General features: G+C 30.0%; 1 protein-coding gene across 1 annotated transcript; it reads right to left on the reverse strand.

Annotated features, from left to right (window-relative positions):
- Window positions 1-3,664: 3,664 nt before the first annotated feature.
- LOC110620265 (glucan endo-1,3-beta-glucosidase, basic isoform) lies at window positions 3,665-5,154 on the reverse strand. The gene is made up of 2 exons (XM_021763929.2): window positions 5,020-5,154; window positions 3,665-4,767 (listed from the first exon to the last, which is right to left on the reverse strand). Exons 1-2 carry the CDS (start codon window positions 5,144-5,146, stop codon window positions 3,821-3,823), a joined length of 1,074 nt encoding a protein of 357 aa, XP_021619621.1. The 5' UTR covers window positions 5,147-5,154; the 3' UTR covers window positions 3,665-3,820.
- Window positions 5,155-17,996: the final 12,842 nt, after the last annotated feature.

Here is a 17,996-nt window from a genome sequence, read left to right on the forward strand (position 1 = left end):
AAGCTCTTTTCAATTCAAGCGGTTCTTGAGGACAGTGATGATGACATTGAAATGGAGATAGAAGAGCAGGATTCAGTAGAGGATGTTCCGGCTATATCCCTACATGCAATTGCTGGTTTTGAAGGACCAGAAACAATGCGGCTATGTGGAAGGGTAGTCAGATTAGATGGAACGGTCTTGGTAGACTCTGGCAGTACTCATAATTTCATAAATGCAGAGTTCGCTAGAAAAGCTGGTTTGGAGCCAACAATAAGGAAAAAATTAAAAGTACAGGTAGCTTCCGGTGAGGAATTATCAAGCCCAGGTATTTGTACCCAGACTCAAATTTTAATTCAAGGAGAGTCTATAACAGTTGATTTATATATACTGCCATTAGAGGGCTATGATGTTGTGTTGGGAACTCAGTGGTTGCGTACTTTGGGTCCTATTGTATGGGATTTTTCTAAGCTTTTAATGGCATTCAACTTAGATGGGAAACAGATACTCTTACAGGGCTCTCAAATTCCTCCAAATCAAGCCATTTCAGCAATTCAGATGCAGCAGATGCTCAAACACATAAAAAAGGGGTTCCTGTTGCAAATTATGAAATCAGACTCAACCATCCCACAAATTCCAAACCTGCACTCTGAAATCCAAGATCTTTTAACCAAATTCAGCATGACCATGACCGAACCAGTGGGATTGCCACCACAACGCTTCCATGATCATAAAATTCCCTTAAAAAACCCAGAACCTATTTCAGTGAGGCCATACCAATATCCCTATTACCAAAAAATAGAAATTGAGAAAATAGTGACAGAAATGCTTGCGATAGGAATAATTCAACCCAGCCAAAGCTCCTATTCTGCTCCTGTTCTGTTGGTCAAAAAAGCGGACGGTTCTTGGCGAATGTGTATCGATTACAGGGAATTAAATAAAAACACGGTGAAGGATAAATTTCCAATACCTGTTATCGAAGAACTTCTGGATGAGCTTTCGGGTGTCCAATATTTCACCAAGCTGGATCTCCGTTCAGGATACCATCAAGTAAGAGTTCATCCTTCAAACATTGAAAAAACAACCTTCCGCACTCATGAGGGCCATTACGAATTCCTGGTAATGCCCTTCGGCCTCACCAACGCACCATCAACCTTCCAATCACTTATGAATGAGGTATTCAAAAAACATTTAAGGAAATTTGTGCTTGTCTTCTTCGATGACATACTCATCTACAGCAAGTCTTGGAAGGAACACATCCAGCATTTAGAAACTGTGTTTTCAATTTTACAAACTCATCAATTATTTGTTAAAATTGAGAAATGTCAGTTTGGCACCAGGGAAGTTAAGTACCTCGGCCATATTGTCTCTAATGGTGGAGTCTCTGTAGATCCGGAAAAAATTGCAGCAATACAGAGTTGGCCAAAGCCTACATCGCCAAAAGCTTTACGGGGATTCCTGGGACTTTGCGGGTATTACCGGAAATTCATACAGCATTTTGGAAAAATTGCAGGGCCCCTAACCAGAATGTTAAAGAAAGATGGCTTTAACTGGTCACTCATGGCAGAAACAACATTTGCTAGTTTGAAGGAAGCAATGACAAAAGCAACAGTTTTGGCTTTACCGGACTTCTCAAAAAAATTTATTGTGGAATGTGATGCTTCCGGCTCAGGAATTGGCGCGGTACTGATGCAGGAACGGCCAATTGTATTTTTCAGTCAAACTCTGCATGGTAAACATCTTCTTTTGTCAACTTATGAGAAAGAAATGTTAGCTCTTGTAATTGCAGTACAGAAGTGGAGAGCTTACCTTCTTGGGCAAACCTTTGTGGTCAAGACTGACCATCAAAGTTTGAAGCATCTCTGGACTCAAAGAATTACCACGGCAGCTCAGCAAAAATGGTTGTTTAAGCTGATGGGCTTTGACTTTGTTATTCAATATAAAGGGGGAAAAGAAAACGTGGTGGCTGATGCTTTGTCCAGAAGAGATGAGAAAGATGATGGGGAGGGGCAAATTTCAGCAATCTCTTGCCCAATCCCAAATTGGATTGATTCAATTAAAGAAGAGGTACAATCCTTACCATTTTTATAGGAGAAGGTGAAGCAAGTTCAAGATGGAGAGGCTCTTGGACCATGGGAATATAGAAATGGCATCTTGTTGTTTAAAGGGCGGATTTATCTGTCAAAGGAATCAGCTTTGGTCCAAGAAATCATTAACCAGTTCCATTCCAGCACCCATGAAGGATTCTTTAAAACTCTTCAATGAATCCGGTCCAACTTCTACTCACCAAATCTCAAGGAGCGAGTGAGAAGATTTGTGCGAGAATGTGATGTCTGCCAAAGACATAAAGCAGAACACACTGCTTCAGCTGGTCTCCTTCAACCTCTCCCAGTTCCTAGCCGAATTTGGGAAGACATTTCAATGGACTTCATAGATGGGCTGCCGAAATCAAACAGTAAGACAATAATATTTGTGGTGGTGGATAGACTGTCGAAGTATGCTCATTTTGTGCCCATCTCTCATCCTTATACTGCGGCCTCTGTTGCACAATTATTTTTTGAAAATATTTTTAAGCTGCATGGGATGCCAAAAACAATTGTTTGTGATCGGGACCCGGCTTTTACTAGCCAATTCTGGAGAGAACTATTTGATTTAAATGGAACTCGGTTCAACTTTAGCTCTGCTTACCACCCTCAAACCGATGGCCAGACGGAGGTGCTGAATAGAACACTAGAAATGTATCTCAGATGCTTTACTAGCTCCAAACCCAAACAATGGATGAAGTGGATACCTTGGACAGAGTATTGTTACAATACAAGTATCCATTCGGTTACTGGAAAATCTCCCTTTGAAGTTGTATATGGTAGGCCGCCTCCTACTTTGCTAACTTGCATACCAGATACTGCCAAGGTAGTAGCAGTGGAAAAGGAATTGGGAGATCGTGATGTCATGTTGAGGGAACTCAAAAAAAGAATTCAGCAGGCACAAAGCAGAATGAAGCAAATATACGACTTAAAGCACCAAGAACATGAATTTGCCATAGGAGACTTAGTCTATCTTAAGCTGCATCCTTACAAGCAGTGGACTCTTGCAGTGCGAAGGAACTTCAAACTGTCTCCTAAGTATTATGGGCCGTTCAAAGTCCTACGAAAAATTGGTGCGGTCGCTTATAAGTTGGAGCTGCCAGCAACAGCGAAAGTGCATCCTGTATTTCATGTCTCACTCCTTAAGAAGTATATTGGAGCTGGAAGTGGAGTACAGACGCAATTACCACAGTTTAACGAAGATGATGAATCGGATCCATAGCCTGAAGCTATTCTAGACAGCAGAGTAAGAAGAAAAAGAAGTGAAGTTTTGATTCATTGGCGTGGTTCATCTCCCATGGAAGCAACTTGTGAAGAGCTTGAGCAGGTGAAAAAGCAGTTTTCAGATGTCTCTCTTGAGGACAAGAGAATTGTTTAAGGGGAGGGGAAATGACACGTAGCCTTAATAATTTGTTTGAATAAGTCTTGTGTTAGTTTTTTATTATTATTCTTATTTGTTTTAGTTGCTGTATAATAGGTGGGTTGTTTCCTTGTAATTAGCTTAAGCTGTTAATTATTACTGCTATTTAAGCTCATAAATAAAATAACCAAAGGCATAACAGAAAATATAACAATTACGTTTCAATTGAACGTAGAGGCCTTGGTTTCTTCCATTAAACCTTATTCTTGTTCTTTATTTCCTTAACCTTCTGATTTTCCAGAATAGGTTCTAAAAGCAAGAGGCAGTTCGTACCATTGTTACAAAACTCTTATTTAGTTATACATAAGATTGCCCTCAGAAGAAATTTATAGGGAATATTTCAATTGAAATTGACTGGGTACTTAGGCTGCTTGTTTGGAGAAAAGAGTCCCCAATGTTTCTCCAGCTCTTCACCTCCTTTGTTGCTTTCATCAAACATGGCAAAAATGTATGTTTCAGTGGGTTTTCCAGGCTTCTTTGGAGTCCCATTTTTCACTTTTTGAATCAAGTTGTTATTATAAGTTCTTGCATTTTCAACTGAAGTTCCAAATCCTCCAGCAGTAGGCCAACCACTTTCTGATACAACAATCTCCAAAGCTCCTCCGCCAGCCTTCTCCACCGCAGCATACACAGTATCAAGTATGGCATCGAAAAGGTTTTGGTAAGTACGTCCGACGTCGGGATCTTGGACTGGTGGCGCCGGTCTGAAAAGAGCATAATCAAGATTGATAGTTCCCTGACTATCTCTGTAACTGAAGTATGGATACAAGTTAACCAGCAATGGAGATTGATTGTTCACTAGAAATTGTATTACAGGATCAAGAAGTTGACGATATTCTGGCTTGAAAGAGCCCTTAGAGGGAGGAAAGGAATCTGCAGTAAGGCCTATAGTATCAATAGCAGTGGAAACTTTGATACCTCCAAGACCAGCAGAATTGAGTGCGTTGCGAATATTTCTCATAGCAGGGAACAGAGATCCTGCTTCTGCAGCTGAGGGCTTTACCTCATTTCCAACTGCGATGTAACGAAACTTGACATTTCCATGGTTTTTTACGTTGTTTTGAACCCATGAATCTGCTTCAGCTTGGTTGGAAGCAATACTCTGAAGTTTATCATTTGGAAGGCCAAGAATGAGCTCTATATTAGAGCCTCCAAGGGCTCGGAGAGCATCTGGATTTGGGTCGTAGATTCGCATTCTGCGGATGCCGTTCTGGTTGTAGAGGCTTACGACTTCTGCTGGTGGTGGCAGGTTACCAAGCATTCCATAGCAAACACCTATTTGAGCACCTGTGTTAAGAGTTAACGACTATCAATTAGGGTCGAAAATTCTGCTTTTCAGGTTAAATCATATACATCATATACGTCAAACAGACTCATTAAAAAAATATTATTTAAATTTGAGACATTTAATTAATTAATGATTAATTTTTTTTATTATATATTTTGAAATTTATAATACCCATTCATATGAATTAACTTAATATTTGTAATTTTAACAAAATAAAATGGAAAGAAATTAAGAAAAGAGATGGATTATACCTGTAGTGTCCAGGGCAGAGAGCAACAACCCAAGGAAGAGAAGTGTGGAGAGTGTGGAAGGGCATTTGCCCAGTGAAGATAACCTAATTGCCATATTAATTGAAGGAAGTTTAAATTGCTGATACATAGAATCTATGGTTGGTATTTATAGAGAAAAAGAGAAATATATTTCCATAGACGGGTCAATTACTCCATAGAAACTGCAACACAAGACAAGAGAATGAATTTTCCACACATTAATTTCTACATTTTTAATTCATTGCCCATCTCAATTCTAATACGTATGTGCACCTTGGAAAAGTCCTCCTTTCTCATCTACACAAACTAAGTATTATTATTATTATTAAAAAAATTATCATTCATTTTAAAATGATATTTTAAATATTATTGTTAATAATTTTAAAAGCAATATATATATATATAATTCTAATTTTATAAATTTAAACATTTTATTAAATAATTAGAATTATAATAATATTTTAATATTTTCATTAAAAATTTAAATTTTTATATATTATCGTTTATTATTCCACAATCATTTTTCAATTTAAAATTTTATTTAATAATTTAATATTATCAAAGTTAAATTTATTTCAATAATATTATCTTAATTTTGATATTTTTATTTATTAATGTATATAACTAAAATTTAAATATTTATTTATAATAAATATTAATTTTTTATTTTAATATTCAAATATAATTATTGATAATTAAAAGAACAACATATTATCTAATATTTGATAAATATTTATTTAAATATTTTTAAAATATTTTTAATCTCAGTTTCAAATTCATGTATTTATCTCATCTATTTATTAAAATAAATTAATATAAATGTAATTATTTTAATTTAGTTTATATTAACTTATAATTTATCCTTTCAACGATTTCCAATTCTTATTAAATATATAATTATATTTTTAAAATACTTTACATGATAATTAAAGGTAATTTTGAAATTATTAAATTTATTATTATTACTAAATAATAGTCCAATTGAAATTTTTAAATGTTATTATTCATTCAAGTTTAATAACTTACTATCATAATTAAAAAAAATAAAATTTTTAAATAAAAATAATAATAATAGATATTTATATCACTTTTATTTATATTATAAATATATTCTACTCTAAATAAATATAATAAATCATTGACAAATTGAAAATAAATATTAAATACATTAATTTCATAAGTATTAACTATTATAATTTATAAAATAATATCAACAAAAGTTTTTATATAGAAATTCTTTAAATTGTTAATCGTATATATTTTTAATATTTTTAAAATTTATATGATAAGATAATTAATGAAAAATACGTTTTTTTAATTTTAAAAGAGAAAATGTTTTATTTAGAATTTTAATTAAAAAGATTTTTTAATAATAAATTTATATATTTAAATAATCAAAATTATATTATTTTATAAAATAAAATTTATATTGAAATACAAAATACTTTAACCAATTAAAATTAAAGATCTAATTACAATTATTAAATTTAACTACATTCATTAGAAATTTCATTATTCTCTCTTCTTCCATTTTTATAAAGTCATTCCATTTCATTTTTTTATTAATTATATTTTATTAGATAAAATAATTTAAATCTAAAATAAAAATATTATTTCAAATAAATATTCAAAATAATTTACTCAATTATTATATTAAATAATATATATGATAAAAAAAATTAATCTTGTATGAGAAATTATCACATTTGTATAAAAAATTAATATCATGAATTATAAATTTAATATATTATAATATATAATTTTTAAATATTATAAATATTTAATATATTATAATATAATAATAGATATTTATATCACTTTTATTTATATTATAAATATATTCTACTCTAAATAAATATAATAAATCATTGACAAATTGAAAGTAAATATTAAATACATTAATTTCATAAATATTAACTATTATAATTTATAAAATAATATCAACAAAAGTTTTTATATAGAAATTCTTTAAATTGTTAATCGTATATATTTTTAATATTTTTTAAATTTATATGATAAGATAATTAATGAAAAATACATTTTTTAAAATTTTAAAAGAGAAAATGTTTTATTTAGAATTTTAATTAAAAAAGATTTTTCAATAATAAAGTTATATATTTAATTAATTAAAATTATATTATTTTATAAAATAAAATTTATATTGAAATAGAATATTTAAAATTAAAGATCTAATTGTAATTATTAAATTTAACTACATTCATTATTAGAAATTTCATTATCCTTTCTCCTATTTTTATAAAGTCATTCCATTTTATTTTTTTATTAATTATATTTTATTGAATAAAATAATTTAAATTTAAAATAAAAATATTATTTCAAATAAATATTTAAAATAATTTACTCAATTATTATATTAGTATAATATATATGGTCAAAAAATAAAATTTTAGCACTTTTGATATTTATAAAGGTTTTCATTTTTAAATTTAAAAAAAAAATTATCTTTTTTTTTCTTTAGTTACCTTTTTGATTTAATAAGATGTTTATATAAAAAAAATTATATATTTGAACTAAAAAATTATATGTATTTTTTTAGAATTACAGTTTGGATAAATATTGCATACAATATCTGAAAAATTAAATTAGATATAAATAAAAATAAAATCAATCTAATAATAAAAAAAATTATAAATTTGTATATTGACTAAATTTTATGAATTTGTATAATATGAATAATATCATGAATTTGTATATTGATTAAATTTTATGAAAATTCATCACATTTTTAATGAATAACCTATTAAATTTATTATTTAATATTGATTCTAAATTTAAAATATTAAAATATTTTAATTTTTAATATTATAAATATTATGATAATATTTATTTTTTTTTAAAAAAAGGATTAAGTTTACATCAATTTAAATATTTTAATTTGTAAAGTTGAAATGATAGAAGTTTTCATTTTTAATTTAATAGATCTATATTTAAAATATATAACCGGCTCGAAAATATACTTAAAAATTTAATTATTCTCTCATTTTTTCATTAAAAAATATAAAATTTATTATTACCATAACTTATAATTTTATAAATAAATAAAAAAATATTTTTAAATTTGATACACTATGATCTATTAATAAATTTTTTTATATCAATTAAAAATAATAATACAAATTTATCTAATCATACAGTGGCATTTTTTTATTAAAAAAATCAATTCACATCAATCGTTAATTTAAAATTATTTATATATTTTTATATATAATTTATTTTTAATTTATTTATTGATTTTTTTCCATTTCAAAAAAAATTATTATTATTTTAAAAAATAATTTAATTTATGATAAAATTTCAATAAATAGAATTTAAATGTAAAAAAAAAATCTTTTATAATAAAATTTAATGAAGAATATTTTCAATAATTTAAATTTAAATAGATTAATAATATAATTAAATTATTAAATTATAATTTAACTTAAGATAAAATTTGAATACAAATGATTTAAATATTAAAAGAATTATTTGTTGATAAAATTTAATTGAGTATAATTTAAATGTTAAGAGATTTCATCAATCAATTTGAATTTAAATAAAATATTAATATAATAAATAATTAAATTAAAATTTTTTAAATAATAATAAATTTATAATTAATAAAATATAATAGAAGTGTTTTAGAAAATTTCAATATTTCCGTCTTCTCACTTTTATATATAATATAAATAAAAGTCGTTAATTGATCAGATGTGTATACTCAATTACAAATAAAAATTACTGGAGATGTCATTGGGACATCAAAGTGAAAATTAGAATGTCTTCCTAGTGAAATAATGAGTTTATTATTAAAAAATAACTGAAAAGTTTAAAATAATTTATTTGTAAAAAATATTTTTAAGAAAATAATTTATTTTTCATTATTTAATTATAACTTAAACAATAAAAGATATTAATAAATAAATAAATAAATAAATATATATATATATATATATATATATATAGAAAGTTTAATAGTTTTATTAATAACATCTTTAAAATCTAAAAATTACTTTATTTTTTGAAAAATAAATTATTATTTTTTAAATATTGAATATTTTTAAATTCTTCTAAATGTTAAAAAATATTAAAAAGTGAGATTTTTTTTTCTACGTAATTAAAGAGTGGTTGTTCAACTTAATAAATGCATAGACGAGGTCAAAGTAATGGATTTTAAAATCTCTAAGAAGGGCAATACAAGTATTTAATTTCTTTTTCTTTTTTAGGTGGGGAGGGCTTTTCACGTTAAACACATTACTCCTTTTTTTTGTGAGAAATTTTTTCCCTCTGTGATTCCTCTACGACTCGATACTCTCGCATTTTTCTTTTTCTTAAATTTAACTTCTTTTTTTCTTTTTCTCTATGGAAGATGATCTGCGTTCCGTCAAAAGTCGAGATAGCCGAAAGCTTTGATCGTCCTGTGTTGGAACTGCCGAGAACTCGGCAATTCTCGGACAGTTAATACATTAAAGGATTTGGGTACTAGTTACAAGTCGGATATTTTATTTTTGATGGAAATAAAAACTCTTAGTTCTCATATGAATTTTTTTCGTAGTTTTTTACATTTTAATGGTTGCTTCTCTGTCAATAGACAAAAATTAGGAGGAGGCCTTTCGCTACTGTGAAAGAGTCATGTGTCGGTTTCTGTGGTTAGTTTTTCTTCAAATTTTATTGATTCGGTTGTTTCGGAAGGTAATGCTCAATGGAGGTTTACTGGTTATTATGGATTTTCGCAATCGCCACGGCGACGTCAGTTTTAGAACATTATTCGAGTTTTATTTCGTGGAAGCTCTCTTCCATGACTTTGTTCGAGAGACTTTAATGATTTATGCTCGAGAGATGAGAAAGAAGGAAGAGCAACTTTGCCAAATTATCTCATGCAGGGGTTTAGACAGGCACTTGAGGACAGTAATCTTGTTCAAATACCCAATGTTGGCTCTTTCTTCACATGGGAGAAGGGCAGGGAGTCGAATAATTTGGTTAGAGAGAAGCTTGATAGAGCCCTTGCTACTGAGGATTGAGCTCATAAATTCACTAATGTTGTCTGCTCGGTTGTTCATGTTCCTAGATCGGATCACAAACCGTTGGTGATTAGTACAGCTCCTAAGGATAACAAGGGAGATAGAAGGATATTTCGATTTGATAATGCATGGTTATGTGATGAGGTCTGGCTGAGGTTGTTAAAGGAGCTTGGGTTAATTCTATACCACGCAACCTTTGATGAAACGTGATGATTTAGTTTCTGCTCTTTCGTTTTGGGGTAGGAGTAGAAATAGGGAGTTTTGGCAAAAGAAGAAGACTATACAAAGATTATTGGATAATGGGCCCAGTACTGTTTCTCACGCCTCTTTAAAGGAAGATTGGAATCGTCTCCTTGAGCAGGAAGAAGCTAGACTTAAACAGCAGGCAAAGTGCTTTTGGCTTAAAAATGGGGACCGAAATACAAAATTTTTTCATGCACAAATTAAGGGTAGACGAAGAATGAGCCGTATTACTAAATTAAAGGAGTCGTCGGGGACCTGGATTGAGGATGAGTAGGAAATTAAAAATCATGTTCTGCATTATTTTTAGTCTATTTTTGATGACGGTGCTGTGGATTGTGAACGGGTTTTTGAGTTGGTGCTGCCCTTAATTAGTGATGTCGATAATGGTGATCTTTGTGCTCACTTTTCGAATGAGGAATTTAGAGTTACTCTTTTTCAGATGCATCCAGACAAGGCACCTGGGCCGGATGGGTTAAATCCTACATTTTACTAGAGATATTGGCACTTGATTGGCAATGATGTTTCCGATGGTTGTCGCCTATGGCTTCAACAAGGTACTTTTCCTCCTTCTCTTACTGAAACATTGATTGTTTTGATCCTTAAAGTGGATAGTCCTGAAACTGTTAAAGACTTTCGTCCAATTGCGTTATGTAATGTGTTATATAAGATTGTGGCTAAAGTTTTAGCGAATAGATTTAAAAGGGTCCTTCCTATGATTATCTCTGAGAATCAGTCTGCCTTTATCCCTCATCGATTGATTTCCGATAATGTTATGGTTGCGTTTGAAATGATTCACAATATAAAAATTAATAAGGGCAGAAATGATGGTAATTGTGCACTTAAAATTGATATTTCTAAGGCTTATGATATGGTAGAGTGGGAGTTTTTAAAAGGCATGCTGGAACAATTTGATTTTTCTACTCAATGGATTTGGTGGTTGACTATGTGCTTTTTGGAAGTTTCTTACAATATCAATTTTAATGGTAATTGGATTGGTCCTATTGTGCCTGGTAGAGGTCTTCGACAGGAGGATTCTATTTCTTCGTATCTCTATTTAGTGTGTGCAGAAGGCTTATCGTTACTACTTAAAGATGCTGAATCTAGGAGCTGGTTGCAGGGATGTAGGGCAGGTGTTAGATACCCAAAGATCTCACATTCATTTTTTGTAGATGATTATCTACTATTTTTTAATGTTAGACTGGAGGAAGCAGATAATATTAAATCTATTCTCAATACCTATGCGGCTGCTTCTAGACAAGTGGTGAACTTTAACAAATCTGGCATTTTTTTAAGTCCTAATGTGACCTCCTCTGTAAGGTCTAATATCAGTAATATCCTGGATGTTCATTCACCACTGAGTCATAGTGCCTACTTGGGGTTACCTTTTCTTATTGAGAGGAACAAAAAAGCAATTTTTGGTTTTGTGAAAGAAAGAATGTGGAAGAGGATTAATTCATGGAGCAGCAGATTCCTATCTAGAACAGGCAGGGAGGTTCTCATAAAATCTGTGTTGCAGGCTATATCTGCATATTGCATGAATATTTTTTTAATTCCCATTACAATTTTGAATGAATTGCATTGAATGGTCAATGGCTTTTGGTGGGGGGTAAAAGAGAATGGCGGAGGGCTATTAATTAGCTAGCGTGGGAGAAGATGTGTAGTAGGAAGAAGGAGGGGGGTATGGGGTTTTGGGACTTTAGGAGTTTTAATTTGTCTTTACTTGGCAAACAACTGTGGAGGTTCTTAAAAATTCTAATACTCTTTGTTATAGAGTGTTTAAAGCAAAGTACTTCCCAAATGGTGATTTATTTTCTGCCAATGTAAGTAATGGTGCTAGCTTTGTTTGGAAAAGTGTGATGGCATCAAGGGAGTTGATTCGAAGGGGTACAAGGTGGAGAGTGGGTAATGGAGATAAGATTTTAGTGGCTTTAGCTCCCTGGATTCCTAAGGAGGATGCCTTTTTTGCGGATGATAGCTCCGATTTTATTGAACCACATTTGCGTGTTTATGATCTTTTCGAAGGTAATGGGAGGGTTTGGAATATTGTTCTTTTAATGGAGCTTTTTTCTCCAAGAGATATCATGACTATTATTAGTATTTCCATTAGTATTACCAATAAGGAAGATTCCTTCTTGTGACACTTTGATAAAAGAGGTGTGTATACGGTGAAGTCCGCATACTCTGTGTGTATGGACTTGCTAGGAGGATCATCTTTTAATGTGGGGGGTGAATTGTGGACTAATTTGTAGAATATTTCGGTCCCTCCAAAAGTAAAGGATTTTTGTTGGAGAGCTTGTAGGAATATATTACCTACAAAGGATAACTTAAGATAAAGGGGTATGGATGTGGATGCTAGATGTCCTTGGTGCCATGAAGATGAAAGTGTCAATCATATTTTGTTGCATTGTCCTGTGCCTAAGGAAGTTTGGAGGTTAGGGGTGGGAGATTTGCAGCCTAATGATAATTTTTTTTAATTTTTTATTACAGATTTTGATATCCCAAGACAAAGTTTGAAAAACCTTTATAATGGTCTGTGTATAGAGATTATAGTCAGCAAGAAACTCATTATTATGGAACCAGGTGCAAAATTCAGCAACTCGCCTTGTGGAAGACGTCATGCATCATATCTTGGATTGGGAAGCTGTTCAACGTGCTGGTGCTTTGCATGGAAATGCCATCTTCTAACGCTGCTCGTGATCCTAAAACCATTCCTCTCCAAATTCGTACGTCATCTTCAAGTTTGGACAATTTTAGTTGGCTTAGTCAAGTTGATGGGGCTTTGTTTCAAGCTCAAGATTTTATTGGCTGTGGTTTTGTTATGGAAAACTCTAAGAGTATATTTTAACATGGTGTTTCTGGTTTCTCGGAAGGTAATGGTACGCTGGTAATTGTTGAAACTTTAGCTCTCCGTCACTGTTTGCTCTTTACAACTGTATTTTTGCTTTTTAATGGCTACATTCTTATGGACTGTAAGTGGTTCAAGCTCTTCAGTCTTCACATTTAGACATTTCTGAACTGGATTTGATTTTGAATGATTGTAAATTTTTATTAGACTCTAAAACTGATATTTCTGTTAGATGAGTTTATTGTCATGCCACTCTAACTGCTCATACTTTGGCTAAAGAATCTATTAGGTATGATTGTCTTTCTATTTGAGAAAATGTCCCTCTTTGTTTGATGGAGTTTTATTAATATAATCAGTAGTTTTACTTTTAAAAAAAAATATATTACTTTTTATTTGGTATGTATTATTTTTTTTAAAAAAAATATAAATAAGTTTTTATCAAATATTTTATTATTTTATTTTTTTTAAAAAAAATTTGTGAGTTAATTTTTTTATTTTAAACAAGAAAATTAAATTAAATTAATTAGAATTTTTTTCAATTCAAATAACTTATAAGTTTTCTATTTTTCATTAGAAACTAAAGAAAACAGTATAAATATTAGTATTTTAGTAATTAATTATATACGTGACCTGTGAAATTATTTTTTTTAATTTATCTATAAATATCAATAATTAAAAGTTTAATATTCATATAAGTATATTTTTTTAGTCACAGTTTTTATTTTTTAATTTCTTTTTATTTTCTTATATTTTGAAATGTTAATTGTTGTTGTGAAAATTGAACCGATTGAATTAATTTAATAAGAAATTGGTCCAATGACGATTGATCTAGTCTTGATTAAAAATTCTTTTTATTGTATGGACCGGAATAGACTTGATCAATCTGGCTGGGTTGACCGATTATTTGCTTGACTCTAAATCGTTTGGATTTCAAGTCAGAATATACGATAACTGATATTTAATAACTGATTATAATTTATATACCTTTAAATATATAATATATTATATTTAATTATTATTAATATTATAAAATGACTAATAAAAATATTAAGTATTATCAATTTCATTATATTAATGATTTAAATATAAAATATTAATTTATTATAAAATGTTATAATAATAAAAAATATTTTTTTAAAATATACTTGTTTTTATACATATATATAATTTGTATAATATAATAATAAATATTATAAATTTCAAAAAATAAATATTTTTCTAATCACAGTTTTTATTTTTATTTTTATTTTTTTATTTCTTCTTATTTTCTTACATTTTGAAATCTTAATTGTTGTTGTGAAAATTGAACCGAGTGAATTAATTTAATAAGAGATTGGCCCAATGACCATTGATCTAGTCTTGATTAAAAATTCTTTTTATTGTATGAACCGGAATAGACCCGATCAACCTGGCTGGGTTGACCGATTATTTGCTTGACTCTAAATCATTTGGATTTCAAGTCAGAATATATCACTTATAATTGGTATTTAATAACTGATTATAATTTTATATTTTTAAATATATAAATAATATATTATATTTAATTATTACTATTAATATTATAAAATGACTAATAAAAATATTAGATATATATCAATTTCATCATATTAATGATTTAAATATAAAATATTAATTTATTATAAAAACGTTATAATAATTAAAAAATATACTTGTTTTTATACATATATATAATTTGTATAATATAATAACGAATATTATAAATTTCAAAAAATAAATATTATAACTATTTTAATTATTATTTATTGTATTTTTAATTTATTTATTATGTCTTGTAATTTTAAATAATTTATTAAATTAAAATTTATTTTTTATATACGTTGCAGGTTATCTTTACTCTTATATTTACAATTTATATAATATATTATAATACATTAATCATAATAATTAATAAAAATTAATTATTTATTATTACAATAAATAATTATTAATTATTTTTACATAAAAAATAAGCTTATAATATTAATAGAAATAATAAAAAAACTTTAACATATAAATTTTATGAATTAATAACACTAATAGAATTAGGATCATATGATTACTATTTTTTTTACTATATTAATTTCAAGTGAAATCATTCAAATATCTATAAAAGTATGAAAAATTAAAATTAAATTTAATTAAGAAATTATTCAAAATCATTCTAAAATAATTCTGAAGAGTTATCAAACTAATAAAGGAAGAAAAAGAACTCTTAATGTGTGTGGATTTATTATTCAAATCTCCAAATCTTCCCCTAGGATGCTCTCCGACATGATGTATTTATACCTTAAAGTAAACTTAGAAAACCAAATTTTTTGTTAAGAAAAATGGAATTTTGCGTATGAAAATAGCGAAACACGATGCAGAAGTGTAAAACAAGGAGCAGAAGTGTAAAACATGGTACAATCTCATATTTTTATGTGTTTATTTTCTTATTTTTTTCGTATTTATAACAACAAAATACAGAGTGTACTGTTATAACATGGAGCAGACTTGGATTATACGTGTAACAACCTGAAAACTGGACCGCTACTGGCGCTAGAGTTCAGATCGACTTAAGAGCGCTAGAGTTCGTAGCAAGCCTACTATACATCCTGTATACCTGATAAAATCCCATACATGATCATACGATATAACAAAAACATAAACTTTTCATGAACTAAGACTCGACCTATGCATGCATCAAAACTGAAAACATAAACCCATAATAGAGCACTCATCAAATGCTCCAGTATGGTAAACATCACATGCCTCAAGTGTAGTTCAAACATAACTCATATATAAAATTTTTACATAAAGATCATGAAAATAGGGATTACAAGACAACCACTAGGGCAAAGCACAATTATGAAACCATAACCATTAATACATGTCCACATCTATGCTATTACAAAAGCTATACCAGCAACTATGCCGACTTTCTCGAGCTATCTTTGACCCTGCAAACCTGAGGTTAGGGGAAAGGGATAAGCTACAAGAGCCTAGTGAGCAGAACATAAAAACAGTTTGATAAACATGTGCTCATATGAAATGCGTCACAATACAAACAGTACACATCAAGATGGACTTGTCACCAGTAACCCTCTACATATTCCAATAATACCCGGCCCTCAATGGGAGCTCCTCAGGACTTCCTCTTAAACATAACAGATCCATAATGCCAGGGGCGTAGAATGGGCCTCGACCTGAACTTTCTCTTACATATTGCCAGGGGCGTAGAATGGTTCTCGACCTGGACTTCCGTATCATATTATACTCGAGGGCTAGTGAGTCATCCAATATCCATCCACATCAATAGTAAATTATGCAATGCATCATATTCGTGAGTCCTAATGCATAACAATCTAATAAATATACATGGCATTCGTGATGCATGAGCATGCTTAAAAGATTTAATTTCTTAAAATAATGATTCAGTTTAGTTCTACTCATCTCTGGCTGACGCTTGCCTAAGACTGACGCAGTTATCTCACTGCAGGCCTCTATGGTCTCCCAGATCCGATCCTACACAGATGGACTCGAATGAAGGACCAAACATAACTATTACAAAACTCTAAACAACTCCCCAAAACATAACAAAGCATGCATACAAAACAAGCATAAAAAGGCTGGGCAGGAGACTTTCGGGAGCAGGTTTGGCGGCCTAAACCCTTTCACAGATCCGAAAGTCTATGCTTTCGGGGGCAGGTTAGGTGGCCAAAAGGTTGCCTCCACAAGTAGGTTCGGCGACAGAACCTTGTTTCAGCGGCTGAACCTGGATTCTCCAGCAAGGCAGAACCCGATTCTGCCCTATGTACACAGCCACCAAAACACTCCAATCCTTACACCCGACTACTAAAAAATATTCATACTCACTCAACATACATAAGGGACATAGAAACTAGCCTATTCCCCAACAAGCAACAATAAAAACACAAGAGGGAGCATTTATCATCAAAATTAACACAAACTCTAAAACTTTAGATTTAACCATTTCATGCATTATTAATCCTTAACCCCTTCTTAAAACTTATTCAAAACATAGAAAAAGCAAAAATCTAGACTTACCTCTTGGAGATCTAAAGATGACAGCAACCCCAACGTGGAGATGAAGTAAAACGGTCTCCAAGGTTTAAACTTTAGATTTGAACTCAAATATTCAAAAGCAAGAGAAAACTAATGAATTTTCTGAAAGATTTGAAGGAAAAACAACAGGAGCATCAAAGGGAGGGTAATGACTCACCTCTGCCCGAAAATAGAGAGAAAACTCTCTCATTTTCGAGCTGAAGGCCTCTTATAGATGGCTGGAGGAGCCATCTTCGGCAGCCGAACAGGAACCACCTTCGGCGGCCTGGAGGAAACTCTCTCATTTTAGACTTTTTATCATTTTCCTAACGATTAAAGTTAATGAAGATGTTTTTTAATAGATTTTTTAGATCTATATAAATGTTTTAATATATTTTTCAAAGTTTAAAAATTAACTAATTAGTTTGTTCATATTATAAAAATTAAATAATAATTTATTATTATGATGATGCAACTTCCTCGATAGGACAGCTTGACCATTTACTTGGTAGGCAATTCCGTTGGTAGGTCTGGAATCAGTTTGGGTTATACCAATTCATATTTTGCTGCATAAGAATTAAGAAGTATGTAAATTAGTAGGTGTATTATTCACTCACTTGAAGGATTGGAAGATGTCAAAGCATAAGACATTTAATGCAAAATGTATATTAAGGTATATAAACATATAGCTAATTAATAATTCTCAATATCTAGTTTTAGAGGGATTGCCTTGATTTTAGTTAAAATAAGAGTCGTTAATCAGTTGGATGTATCCACCCAATTACAAGTAAGAATTACTCTAGATGTCA

The sequence above is a fragment of the Manihot esculenta genome, chromosome 8 (genome assembly GCF_001659605.2).
Source record: "Manihot esculenta cultivar AM560-2 chromosome 8, M.esculenta_v8, whole genome shotgun sequence".
NCBI lineage: Eukaryota > Viridiplantae > Streptophyta > Magnoliopsida > Malpighiales > Euphorbiaceae > Manihot > Manihot esculenta.